Genomic DNA, 13182 nt, shown 5'->3' on the forward strand with positions numbered 1-13182 from the left:
ATGTCCTTATATAAATGCAAGCTGTTCTTATGTCAGCTATAGCTCAGTGGGTAGCACACTTGCCTCTGAGTTATGAAGGTTGTGATTCAAGTCCCACTCCAGAAACTTGAACACATTAAATCTAGGCTGATGCTCCAATGCAGTACTGAGGGAGTGCTGCACTGTCAGAGGTGTTGTCTTTCAGATAAGACATTAAAGTGAGGCCCTGTCTGCTTTCTCAGGTGGATGTAAAAGATCACATGGCACTATTTCCAAGAAGAGCAGGGGGAGTTCTCCCCAGTGTCCTGGGCCAATATTTATCCCTCAATCAACATCACTAAACAGATTTTTAAGGGAGGAAATAACAAAAGGGAAGGTCTGTGATAGGATGGAAAGTAGGAGAGATTAAATGACAAAAGATGTGATGGTGCAAGACAAAAGGAGATGGTAATGGGACAAGTAAAGGAACCAAAGATGACTCTAGATGAGGTGAGAATGGCAATGGCAGAATGATCGACAGCTGCCATGTGAAAAATAGGGGCAGAGGTTATGGTCAGAAATTGTTGAACTCAGTGTAGACACCAGAAGGCTGTAAAGTGTTTAAAATAATTCTCACATGACAGCTGTTGATGATTCTGCCATTGCCATTTACACCTCATCTAGACTCATCTTTTGTTTCTTAACTTGTCCCATTACCATCCCCTTTTGTCTTTTAATCTCTCTTGCCTTCCAGCCTATCACAAACTTTCCCTTTGCCTCTTTCCTCCCCTCCTTCCCTGCCCCACACTTGCTTAAAATCCTGTTATATCTCTAACTTTTTCCAGTTCTTATGAAGGGTCACCGATCTGAAATGTTAACTGTTTCTCTCTACAGATGCTGCCTGATCTACTGATTATTTCCAGCATTTTCTGTTTTTATTTCAGATTTTGCTTTTGGTTATGTAAATGCGAGTTGTTATACACACACCTTTCACTTTCTCAGGATGTCCCAAAGTGCCTATTTTGAAATGCAGTCTTGTAAACACAGCAGCCAACGTCACATCAAAGGACTCACTGACAACAATGAGATAATGTAGTAGTTAATCGGGTTTTGAAAGTGCTGTTTGAAGAATCGAGTTTGCCAGGACACCAGAAAACTGCTCTTTGTCGAACGGGGCCATGGGACCTTCTGCGTTCTCACGAGAGGTCCTTATTTAAAAAAAAACGTTGAAATAATCTAATTAATTAAAGACCTGCAGAAGACAAACACATCTCCGATCATGACTCTAGTGTCAAAGCTTTGGTACAATTTTATCAGATTACACTCAAGTGTAACCCTGCAGCCCTTGACGTTGCTGGAGACGATGTGGTGGTGCTGATACTGCAGGAAGAGAACCAGTTAAAACCTGCTTCAGGCCAGCTGGGGTTTTTCTGCCCATTAACGTTAATGAGTGAAAACTCATTGAAAGTAAATCTAAAGAAATCAAACTTCTCAAAGCCACCCACAATGGGCTTTTCCAAATGTTACGATACTACATTTTGTATCGCATCCTACTCGTAAATAACTAGTTAGACACCTTTCAAATATTTTGGTGGCTCTTAAAAGAACCTTTGGTTTGTAAATCACGTTTATTTCTCAACTATCTTCAACCACCGAACCCATAGAGGGTGCGTCCCTGGCGTTTCAGCGCGTACACCACGTCCATGGCCGTCACCGTCTTGCGCTTGGCGTGTTCCGTGTAGGTGACCGAGTCCCTGGTGACATTCTCGAGAAAGACCTTCAAAACTCCGCGGACCTCCTCATAAATTAAACCTGAAATTCGTTTGACACCCCCACGGCGAACCAGGCGACGAATAGCTGGTTTAGTTATACCCTGGATGTTATCGCGGAGCACTTTACGGTGCCGCTTGGCTCCGCCTTTGCCCAGTCCCTTACCACCCATCCCTCTGCCTAACATGATTTAAAGTCACTGCTCAAATAACCAAACACACCCGTCCGCTGCCCATTTATATAGAGTGTGAGCGGACCTGGGTGAAGAACCGCGGAAGGGGCGTGGCCGGCGTTCACCATGTGACTTCCTTTCCACCACCCATCCATTTCAAACCAACCTATCCGAATGTAAATTAAAATGTAAGGCAAAACTGGGTACGAAAAAGGGAAACATGTTCGTTTGTGCTTATATGTTCTTTCTGCAATTAATTTATGAATTAATTAAACCAAAAATTCGTTTCTGTTGAACTATCATAAGTTATTTCAAGTAGCCTTCAATTACATGGGAGAAAAACGAATCATTCTTGGGAACCAATTATATTTATTTTATCTATTAAAATTAATTTAATTTCGATTGAATTGCACTAACACTGGGACCAAACTCACTGCAAAAATCTCCCCATGATACTAAACCACTGAATTTACACCACAAATTTATCTGAAATCGCTTTGCTAAACTGGTGTAAAGAAAGGGTTTGCTTTTATATAGCACCTTTCATGACCCTGGGATGTCCCAGAGGCTTCATAGACGCTGAAGTACTTTTGGACTGTTGCAATTTTAGCAACCAATTCGCCCACAGCAGGCTCCCACAGACAGCAATGAAATAAATGAACACTTAACCTGTCTTTGATGATGATAGTTAGGGGTTGCTCTTCTTCCAAATAATGCCATGGGATCTTTTACGTTTACAGAGACTGGGCCTTGGCTCAATGCTTCATTCAAAAGAGGTAATCAGGACCTGACTCCAGAGGAAAGCAGACTCGGACTGCCTGGAGGGGGATCTTAACTTGCTTTGACTTAACATTGCATGGACTGCAAATCCAGCGCAGCATCAAAGCTGGCTTGTAATGTACTGTGGGCTCTATTGGATGCTTTGCATACTTTTCTAAACATATCTGGCTCAATTTAGATGTTTGGAGAGCAGAGATTTTGTCCTCTCCCAATTTTTTACATTTCTAATTTTTGGGATACTGTTCTGCCCATCTGTGTCTAGACATGCACAGATCTCTGTCCTAAAGCTAGGCTGACACTCCAGTGTGGTACTGAGGGAGTGCCGCATTGTCGGAGGTGCCATCTTTTGGATTAGATGTTAAACCGAGGCCCCAACTGCTCTCTCAGGTGGACGTAAAAGATCCCATGGCACTATTTCGAAGAAGATTAAGAGAGTTATTCCCGGTGTCCAGGCCAATATTTAGCCCTCAATGAACATAACAAAAACAGATTATCTGGTCATTATCACATTGCTGTTCGTGGGACCTTGCTGTGCGCAAATTTCCCACATTAGAACAGTGACTCCACTTCAAAAAAGTGCTTCATTGACTGTAACGCGCTTTGAGACATCCGGTGGTTTTGAAAGGCGCTATATAAATGCAAGTCTTTCTTTCTTTTTTCTTTCTAAATCAGCCATACTTGCATCCAAGCCAGAGCTGAGCAATGCTTGGCTGGAAGCCGAACCACAGCTACCATTCTCAGATTAATACATCCAATGTAAATGCAGCATTGATTTAACAGTGAATCTGATACCATTGGTAAGTAACCTTGGATGAACTTTGAAACTCACCTAGTCACAGCTGAATTGGAAACTTGGGAGCAGAACTACATTTAACTGGATCCAACTGCATCCACATTCCTGAGACAATAAAAGCATTATTAGCCACATGAACCATCGCAGTCTTATACTTACCCTTATGCGTAATCTGATTATAATGCTGCTATGGAAGAATATCAATACATCTTTTACTTTCAAGTGGCCTTACATCATCACATCATGGTTGAGTGGGTAGGTTGTGGGTTCATGCTGCACTCCAGGGACTTGAACACAGTACTGAGGGAGCGCAGCACTGTCCGAGGTGCCGTCTTTTGAATGAGACGCTACATTGAAGCCACAATCCCATGGCACTATTCTGGAAAGAGCAGGGGATTTGTCCCCAATGTCCTGGCCAATATTTATCACTCACCCAACATCATTCAAAACAGATTATCTGGCTAGTATCACATTGCTGTTTGTGGGAGCTTGCTGTACACAAATTGTCGGCTGTGTTTCCTACATTGCAACAGTGACTACACTTCATTGGTTGTAAAGCCTGAGGTTCTGAAATGCGCTATATAAATGCAAGTTCTTTATTCCTTTTCTTTTCAATTGAACATAATATTTTTGATGGAATGCACCCTAATCATTTCAAAAACAGAAAGTGAAATCAGAATATAAGACAGTAATGTGTCCATCTCTCCTTCTTGTATTCACTCCATTCCTAAGATGGGTGATTCTCTCAGCCATTCCAACAATCATCCTATTGCTCTTACATCTACTTTCTAAAGATAAAAGCTGTTAACTGTCAAATCATCCAGCAACCTGAAAGTACCAGGCTAGTCCATAATTGTCAGTATGATTTTGAAAGAGCCATTGAAGGTATCAGCTGTGGCTCAATGGGTGGCACACTCACATCTGAGTCAAAATGGTTGTCGGCTTCCAATCCCACACCAGAAACTTGAGCACATAAATCTAGGCTGATACTCCAGTGTGGTACTGAGGGAGCGCTGCACTGTCGGAGGTGCCGCCTTTTGGATGAGATGTTAAACCGAGGCCACCGTCTGTGCTCTCGGGTGGATGTAAAAGATCCCACAACACCCATTTCAATAGAAGAGCAGGAGAGTTATCCCCGGTGTCCTGGCCAATATTTATCCCTCAATCAACATCACTAAAACAGATTATCTGGTCATTATCACATTGCTGTTTGAGGGAGCTTGCTGTGCACAAATTGGCTGCCGCTTTCCCCACATTACAACAGTGACTACACTTCAAAATGCATTTTATTGGCTGTAAAGTGCTTTGGGATATCCCGTGGTTGTGAAAGGCGCTCAATAAAAGCAATTCTTTCTTTTTTTATTTTACTCGTAATTTTGTTACATATATTACTCAGCAGTGGGACTCTGCACTTTACTGATTCATTTGTTATTCTTGACCTCATTGTGCCCCCTGATCTATTATAGAAATCCCATATCTTTTAGCTAAAGTTGGCTCCAAGAACATAGGAATAGGAGGAAGCCATTCAGCCCCTCAAGCCTGTTCCGCAATTCAATGAGATCATGGCTGATCTGTATCTTAACTCAATCTACCCACCTTGTTTCTGTATCCCTTAATACCCTTACCTAACGAAAATAAGAAGCTTGACTTCTTTATTTGAGCCAAGCAGTTCTTTGCCTGAACGACCTCTTAACTCTAGAAAACCTAAGTCCATCCGAGGCTTGAACACATCTGATGAATATCTTATACCACATTTCTCACAGTCTTCAAAAAAGATACAAAACACATATCTTGCCACCTGTTAGGCATTTCATCTTTCACCTCAAATCTCCTGCCTTTCTCTACTTTATTGAACCAAGTATGGTTATTACACCTCTATTTCCTTTAATGGTATATCTTAGCTTTCTATGTGGCCTCCAGCTTCTTTGCATTCTCAGTGTTGTAGTTATATTTTCTATTCCAAATCATTGATATGTTTAATGAGGCCAAAACTAAGGAACATAAATATAACACAGTCACCTATAAATCCAGTAAGGAATTCAGGAGAAACGTCTTTACCCAGAGAGTGGTGAGAATGTGGAACTCACTACCACAGGGAGTGGGGGAGGTGTATTGCAGAGATTCATTTAAAAGGAAGCTCGATAAGTACATGGGGGAGAAAAGAATAGAAAGATGTTCTGATAGGGTGAGATGAAGTAGGGTGGGAGGAGGCTTGTGTGGAGCATGATGTAAGCTACAAGCGGACGAAGTGATATACAAGGTCGACGCTTAGCTATAGTACAGATGACAGACTTCGATCGGAGGTTCAAAACGGACTTTATTCACAGGCCTGGGGAGAACCTTCCGAGACCGCTCTTGGATCCGACTCCACTGAAAGTTTAGTGAGTTACCTTCTTATGCATAATCTTATCAGTCACATCCTGCCCTAGGGGCGGGTACAAATCTATCAATCATAGTCTCTAGTATTCCATTATATCCATTGCATCTACCGCGTGACATTTTTACACTTCTCCCCATATTCCGCAGTTAATCATGTTTTTTGCTTGTTTGACTTATTCCAACTCCTCTATCACTGTGGCCTTCTTATCTATTTGTAGCCTGGAGCCACAGTCGTCCATTGTGTCTGCCAGAAGGTCCGGCTCAGTAACATGTTTTCATAAGATAACAGTTCTTGTTCAATCGGCCTACTGGCCCGAACCATCTCTGCAAAGCACAGATTCTGGCCTTGAACCCTGCTCATGTTACTTCTGCAAGGCAAGCATATTTGTAATTAGTTCCACCAGACTTTGATGTAAGCCACTTTTTCTTTTAGACAACCATGTTGTAGCTTCACAAACAAGCGAAGGCCGCCTTGTTACTCAATTCTTATGTATGTTATCTTGTATGCATGCTATCCTGCCTCCCCAATCTTCCCACGAGCCAGACTCTGCAGCTGGCTTCGCAGTTTAATTTCCCATCACCTCAGTACTTGTCTTTAGAGTTTAGCTGGATAAATACAATAAATACAGACCTTTCTACCGTTTAACTCAGGGTATGAATTAATTTGCTACCTCCACCCTGTACATTGGTGCTACATTATACGTATTCTAACATAAACTAAAGTATGATAGTATTTTGGTTACTGTAGAGCATAAACACTGGCACGGCCCAGTTGGGCCGAATGGCCTGTTCCTGTGTTGTAAATTCTATGTAATTCTTCCTTGCGATTTCAAAACTGTGGAATAAGTTTGCATCATGAGGTTACACAGAAAGAAGTATAGGAAAACTTAAAATTTGTGCATAAGCGCAATGTGTGACTCATAAAAGATGCTTTACTCTAGTGTGTGCAAACCTGTATATACATATAATAGAGCAAGAATGTGATTTAAGCAATAATGTGTGAGGGTTTCTCAGCAACACAAGTCCAGCTACAGTGCGTCATTCAATTATATAAAGCAAAGCAGATGTGGATGCAGTAAATGAACTCTTATTTATTTATAAAATTACTCAAGCTACTGAGAATGGAGTTACAAGGAAGTGCCAGTGTATGCGTGCGTGTGTGTTCCACCTAACTTAAATATTCAAATATTTTAAGGTAATTGGCGACAGAACCAGAGGCGACGTGAGGAAAAAATTATTTTCGCAGCGAGTTGTAATGATTTGGAATGCACTGCCTGAAAGGCAGATTCAATAATAACTTTCAAAAAGGGAAATGGATAAATACTTGAAGGGGAAAAATTTGCAGGGCTGTGGGAAAAGAGCAGGGGGAGTGGGACTAACTGGATCGATCGACCAAAGAGCCGGCACAGGCATGATGGGCCGAATGGCCACCTTCTGCGCTGTGAGATATGTGGATGATTAAGTGCTTCAGTACAGTGTTTGTTTGGGGAATGATTGAAAGTGCCAAGTGTTTGCCCGTTAAAACCAATGTTTGATTTCTCTTCGTTGATGTTCCAATATATAAATATATATTTAACAAAAACCATCAGGCTATCATTATAACAATAGGTGTTATTGCAATTCTCTTATACGGGTGTGTTAAAGCCCTCTTATCAGTTTAGGAGTTTCCTCAGTCAGCCTGGCCTGGTATCTGGGTGAAATGTGCAACAGCACAAAATGCACTTTAACTGGGGTGGTTTGCAAATAATGCAGTATTAAAATTGACGATGGTGCAGGCAATGAATGGCACCTCGCGCTGGAATCCGGCCGGAGAATTCGAACTCTCCCCAGATTTAAAAATAAACGGAAATTAACGGCTCTGGAACGCTGGGCAGCAAAGAGCTGGTTCCAGATACTCGAATATGGTCAGAGGACTTGTGTGATCAAACATCCATTGATGAAAAATTTGCTCAATCTTTGATCGCTCAATCCCTTGCATTTTTTAAAAATATCTGGGTAAATAGGTTTCTCCTGAATTCCTTATCGGATTTATGAGTGATTATCTTATATTTAAGGTAGTTTGAACCCCTTTATCCTATTTGTAAATTGTTCCAGTTTGCTTCCTCGTCAATAGGGATACATTTTGTGTTTCTGTTAAACTGTGAAGTCTGTTGACCTTCTGTGGTCCCGCCCCCTTTCCCGCCTTTATCACCCGCTCCCTGGTGTCGCGTCGTGTTCATTGGTTGTCGCTGATTCTCCTCCATTGGTCGAAACGCCACCTTCTCATTGGTTGTGGCTGAGCCCAGCTCATCCTTCCAAACGCCATCTTTTGATTGGTCGTCGCTGAGTGGGCTCTGAAGCATTTTATGCAAACGACAGCGATTCATTTAAAACGTCACAATGACCGTTGGGTTCGGCGGCGAGATTTGAATTTTCAAATCTATCAGTACGAGCTAACGGTTTTAAACCGTCAGATACCCGAATATCCTTCAATCATCCTGATATCTTCTTTATAATCGTGTAACTCAAGATAGGATAAATTTGCCAACAATAGACCCTTATATTTTAGATTAACAGACTTTAAGAGACAGCAAACCATTACATACAGAATATCTCACGGTTCTAAGGGGATATCTTGCCTTTATTAAAAGTGAAGCTGGGAATCGGAGCCCACGAGATATTTATACAATCTCATATATGGTAAACTGCCTCTTTTTTTTCTGAGGGAAATCCATGGGAAGACTTTAATAAACTCAGCCATTAACCTCTGTGTCAGCTGGTGGCTCCGTTGACATTCACACTTGCCTCTGAGTCAGAAGGTTGTGGGTTAAAAACCCACTCCAGGGACTTGAGCACCAAAATCCGGGCTGACACTCCCTGCCCTGTCAGAGGTGGCGTTTTTCAGGCGAGACATTAAACTGAGGTCCTGTCTGCTCTCCCGGGTGGACGTAAAAGATCCTATGGCACTATTTCAAAGAAGAGCAGGCGAGTTCTCCTCAGTGTCCTGGGCCAATATTTATCCCTCAACCAACCAACATCACTAAAAAAACAGATGATCTGGTCATTATCACATTGTCTGTGGGAGCTTGCTGTGCGCAAATTGGCTGCCACGTTTCCTACATTACAACACTTCAAAATTAGCACTTTATTGGCTGTAACGTGCTTTGGGATGTCCTGAGGTGGTGAAAAGGCGCTGTGTGTAAAGATCTTTCTTTTCTTTTAACATTGCTGGTTGCAATCTTGGTTTCCTTCCTGTGTTTATTTATTGATTGATTTCCTCTCTCGGTGTCACAGAGCCGTCAATTCCTCACCATCCCCCCAACCTTTGGCACATCGGCCGGTGGTTTTTGGCCAGAGTCCGGGCCGCAGGGAGGGAAGAGCTTCAGCGACACCGCGCTCACTGCAAACCTTGTGTTTTTTTTTATTCATTGATGGGATGTGGGCGTCGCTGGCTAGGCCTGCATTTAGTGCCCATCCCTAATTGCCCTTGCGAAGATGGTGGTGAGCCGCCTTCTAGAACCGCTGCATTCCATATGGTGTAGGTACACCCACAATGCTGTTAGGAAGGGGGTTCCAGGATTTTGGCCCAGCGACAGTGAAGGAACGGCGATACAGGTCCAAGTCAGGATGGTGTGTGGCTTGGAGGGGAACTTGTAGGTGGTGATGTTCCCATGCGTCTGCTGCCCTTGTCCTTCTAAGTGGTAGAGGTCGTGGGTTTGGAAGGTGCTGTTGAAGGAGCTTTGGCGAGTTGCTGCAGTGCATCTTGTAGATGGTACACACTGCAGCCACAGTGCGCCGGTGGTGGAGGGAGTGAATGTTGAAGGTGGTGGATGGAGTGCCAATCAAGCGAGCTGCTTTATCCTGAATGGTGTCGAGCTTCTTGAGTGTTGTTGGAGCTGCACTTATCCAGGCAAGTGGAGAGTATTCCATCACACTCCTGACTTGTGCCTTGTAGATGGTGGAAAGGCTTTGGGGAGTCAGGAGGTGAGACACTCGCCACAGAATTCCCAGCCTCTGGCCTGCTCTTGTAGCCACAGTATTTATATGGCTGGTCCAGTTCAGCTTCTGATCAATGGTAACCCCCAGGATGTTGATTGTGGGGGATTCAGCGATGGTAATGCCATTGAATGTCAAGGGGAGATGGTTAGAGTCCCGCTTGTTGGAGATGGTCATTGCCTGGCACTTGTGTGGTGCGAATGTTACTTGCCACTTGTCAGCCCAAGTCTGAATGTTGTACAGCTCTTGCTGCATATGGACACGGACTGCGTCAGTATCTGACGAGTCTCGAATGGTGCTGAACAGTGTGCAATCATCAGCGAGCATCCCCACTTCTGACCTTATGATGGAGGGAAGGTCATTGATGAAACAGCTGAAGATGGTTGGGCCTAGGACACTGCCCTGAGGAACTCCTGCAGTGATGTCATGTGATTGAGATGAATGACCTCCAACAACCACAGCCAACTTCCTTTGTGCTAGGTATGATTCCAACCAATGGAGAGTTTTCCCCTTGATTCCCATTGACTTCAGTTTTGCTAGGGCTCCTTGATGCCACACTCGATCAAATGCTGCCTTGATGTCCCATGAATAAAAAACAATACAGTATTTCTGTTCAAATTTCTCAAGTTCTTTCAGTTTAACGCGAAAAAAAAACGTATCGTTTGGTCAAAAATTCACAAATTAATTACCCCCCCCCGCCGCCGCCTTAAAGAACTGAAACAACTCCTCGTTGAAGGAACAAAATCTTTTAATATTTTTTTGATTACAAAGCCGAGTGTCAGTCGGTCCCTTGCAGTTCACACCAGTTAAATGTGACGTTTTTACTGTTGGCCGTGAATTCAGATTTTCAATATACAGCCGATTTATATACATTGGAAACATGAGTTACATCCACACCCCAGTAAAATTATTTTCTCAACACATTTTTATTAATAAAGTATAGAACGAAAAAAGCCAGTCAAATAATTTTATCTGGAACAAGTCTCCCAAAACAAAAGTCCGCTGGCAGATGTCACTCAACGAGATACAAGATTTAAAGTAAATCTTCCCTGGAACTTTTTTGGCCCCCAAACTAAGTTAGAGATAATCTGGCAGAAGTTCTTTAGAAAGAGGTGGGTGGCTCTGAAAAGTGCCTTTGTGGTTTGTTGAATCGATTTATTAATGTTTGTCCTTTAGGTGTAAACCTTGCTGGGGTGGCCGGTTTTCTTGGGCAGCAGCACGGCCTGGATGTTGGGCAGGACCCCGCCCTGGGCTATGGTGACCCCGCCCAACAGCTTGTTGAGCTCCTCGTCGCTGCGGATGGCGAGTTGCAGGTGACGGGGGATGATGCGGGTCTTCTTGTTGTCGCGGGCTGCGTTGCCGGCCAGCTCCAGGATCTCGGCGGTCAGGTACTCGAGGACGGCGGCCAGGTAGACCGGGGCTCCGGCCCCCACCCGCTCGGAGTAGTGACCCTTGCGCAGCAGGCGGTGGATGCGGCCGACCGGGAACTGCAGACCGGCTCGGGAGGAGCGGGTCTTGGACTTAGCACGTCCTTTGCCTCCAGTTTTACCGCGGCCCGACATTTTTCTTCTCTTCACTTCACAGCTCTCAATGATTGAATGAGGCGAACGCCGCCGCTCCCCGCTTCTTTTATACCCTTTAGAAGGATCGGAATGCCCTAGTTTTTGATTGGTTAATCTGTTGTGATTGGTCTTAATTTCACGAGGCAATAAGAAACATTCCAAACTCTTGATTCAGCGAATAGGAATCGTCGCCTTGTCCAGCCTTCATTAGCATATTATTGTAGCCCTCCAGTACGACAAGCTGTGACCATGGCCATTGACTTGCTACTTGGTTTCAACAACAATTTGACTGGGACCCCTGCCTTGTAGGCATGAGGGCTTGTGACTTTGTACAAAGAGCTGAGACTTGAGCTCTGTAAATGTGATTTACTGTAAAATGTTAAAATTTTAAATATAAAAAAAAATTGACTGGGACCCCTGCCTTGTAGGCGTGAGGGATTGTGACTTTGTGCAAAGAGCTTAGACTTTCAGTAAACGTCTTGTATTCCATTTAAAAAATATATATAGTTTCAGGTTATTCAATTAAGAATATATTGTAAATATTTTCTTTAAAATTAGTAAGGGTTGTCTTGTTTTCCATTATTTCCAAAAAATTAAAAATAGGTTCAGATTATTGAATTAAGTGCATCTAGTAAATAATTTATTTAATTTCAGTAAACGTCTTGTATCCCATTATTTTCCAAAATATAAAAATTAGGTGCAGATTATTTAATTAAGTATGTTTAGTAGATATTTTATTTATTTTCAGTAAGCGTCTTGTATTCCATTTTTAATAATACAAAATAGTTGCAGATTATTCAATTAAGTGTATATAGTAAATATTTTATTTCAAATCAGTATGGGTTGTCTTGTTTCCATTATTTCCCAGCATTTACAAATAGGTGCAGATTATTCAATTAAGTATATCGAGTAAATATTTTATTTTATTTGAGTAAACGTTCTTAATATGCCTAGAATTGGAGTGTGAATCCGCACCAAATAAAACTCCCGGCCAATGCAAATTGATTCATTTTGCTTCAAACGGCCAAAATACTGCGGATGCTGGAAATCTGAAATATAAACAGAAAATGCTGGAAATAATCAGCGGGTATTTCCATCAGGTTCGGTTTATATTTATAATAAAATTCGCTTCGTTTATTGGAGTAAGATTTTTATTTTGGTCAGCTGGGTGTGGTCCTACTATTTTAACTTCTAATAGAAATTAAATTTGGGAGATGTAAATTGGGCTGCGGATCCGCTATCGCCCGCTTACGCCCCACAGTCCGGGAGGCTGTATATCCCATTCTTAGGATCAAAATCCCTACCGCAGATGTTTATTAAACCAAGCCAATTGGTTTCAGCGAACTTAAGTTGTGTGTCCCAATTTCTGGCTGGCCTGTGTTACTGGGGCCAGATATATGAAGGCATTTAAAAGCTACGCGAATCGTAAGATAAGTCTTTCTTTCGGAAACTTTTACATTGAGCAACTCTGCTTTGGAGGAAACTTTTCATTTTCGACAAGCCTCAAAATTGCTGGTTTCTTTCAACAACAACAACAAAAAGGAAGGGATGAAAGACCAAAAAAAAGAGCATGTTGATGTGGCTTGGCCTGTGTTTTTAAAGGATGCCTAAGTGCGAAAAGGCAAATTTGCAGCCGGCGCGTTGGAACGGCGAGGGTTGTTGCAGGAATCAAGGAATTTAGTAAAAAGGGAGAAACGCAAAAAAGGAAGAGGTGGGAGAGAGAGAGCTAACTCCACTCCGTCCGCCTTCCCTCTATAAAAGCGGTCGCTGCGGCTGGCAGCGCCTTTCGTTTC

At 42.7% G+C, this 13182-nt stretch overlaps 2 protein-coding genes across 2 annotated transcripts; both read right to left on the minus strand.

The window, feature by feature from the left end:
* Window positions 1-1550: 1550 nt before the first annotated feature.
* Window positions 1551-1915, minus strand: LOC147096055 (histone H4-like). Its single transcript, XM_085974069.1, has one exon. The coding sequence runs from the start codon at window positions 1913-1915 to the stop codon at window positions 1604-1606; it is 312 nt and encodes a 103-aa protein (XP_085830195.1). The 3' UTR covers window positions 1551-1603.
* Window positions 1916-10557: 8642 nt separating this feature from the next.
* LOC147096056 (histone H2A-like) lies at window positions 10558-11428 on the minus strand. Its single transcript, XM_085975007.1, has one exon. It carries the CDS (start codon window positions 11387-11389, stop codon window positions 11000-11002), a length of 390 nt encoding a protein of 129 aa, XP_085831133.1. The 5' UTR covers window positions 11390-11428; the 3' UTR covers window positions 10558-10999.
* Between the last annotated feature and the right edge of the window lie 1754 nt (window positions 11429-13182).

Source organism: Somniosus microcephalus, unplaced genomic scaffold (genome assembly GCF_052327205.1).
Source record: "Somniosus microcephalus isolate GS21.2 unplaced genomic scaffold, FLI_Smic_1.0 unresolved_chr1, whole genome shotgun sequence".
In the NCBI taxonomy this organism is placed as follows: domain Eukaryota; kingdom Metazoa; phylum Chordata; class Chondrichthyes; order Squaliformes; family Somniosidae; genus Somniosus; species Somniosus microcephalus.

Excerpts from the sequence above, each read along its gene's own strand:
- LOC147096056 (XM_085975007.1), bottom strand. The coding sequence starts at position 11,389 with ATGTCGGGCCGCGGTAAAACTGGAGGCAAAGGACGTGCTAAGTCCAAG.
- LOC147096055 (XM_085974069.1), bottom strand. The coding sequence starts at position 1,915 with ATGTTAGGCAGAGGGATGGGTGGTAAGGGACTGGGCAAAGGCGGAGCC.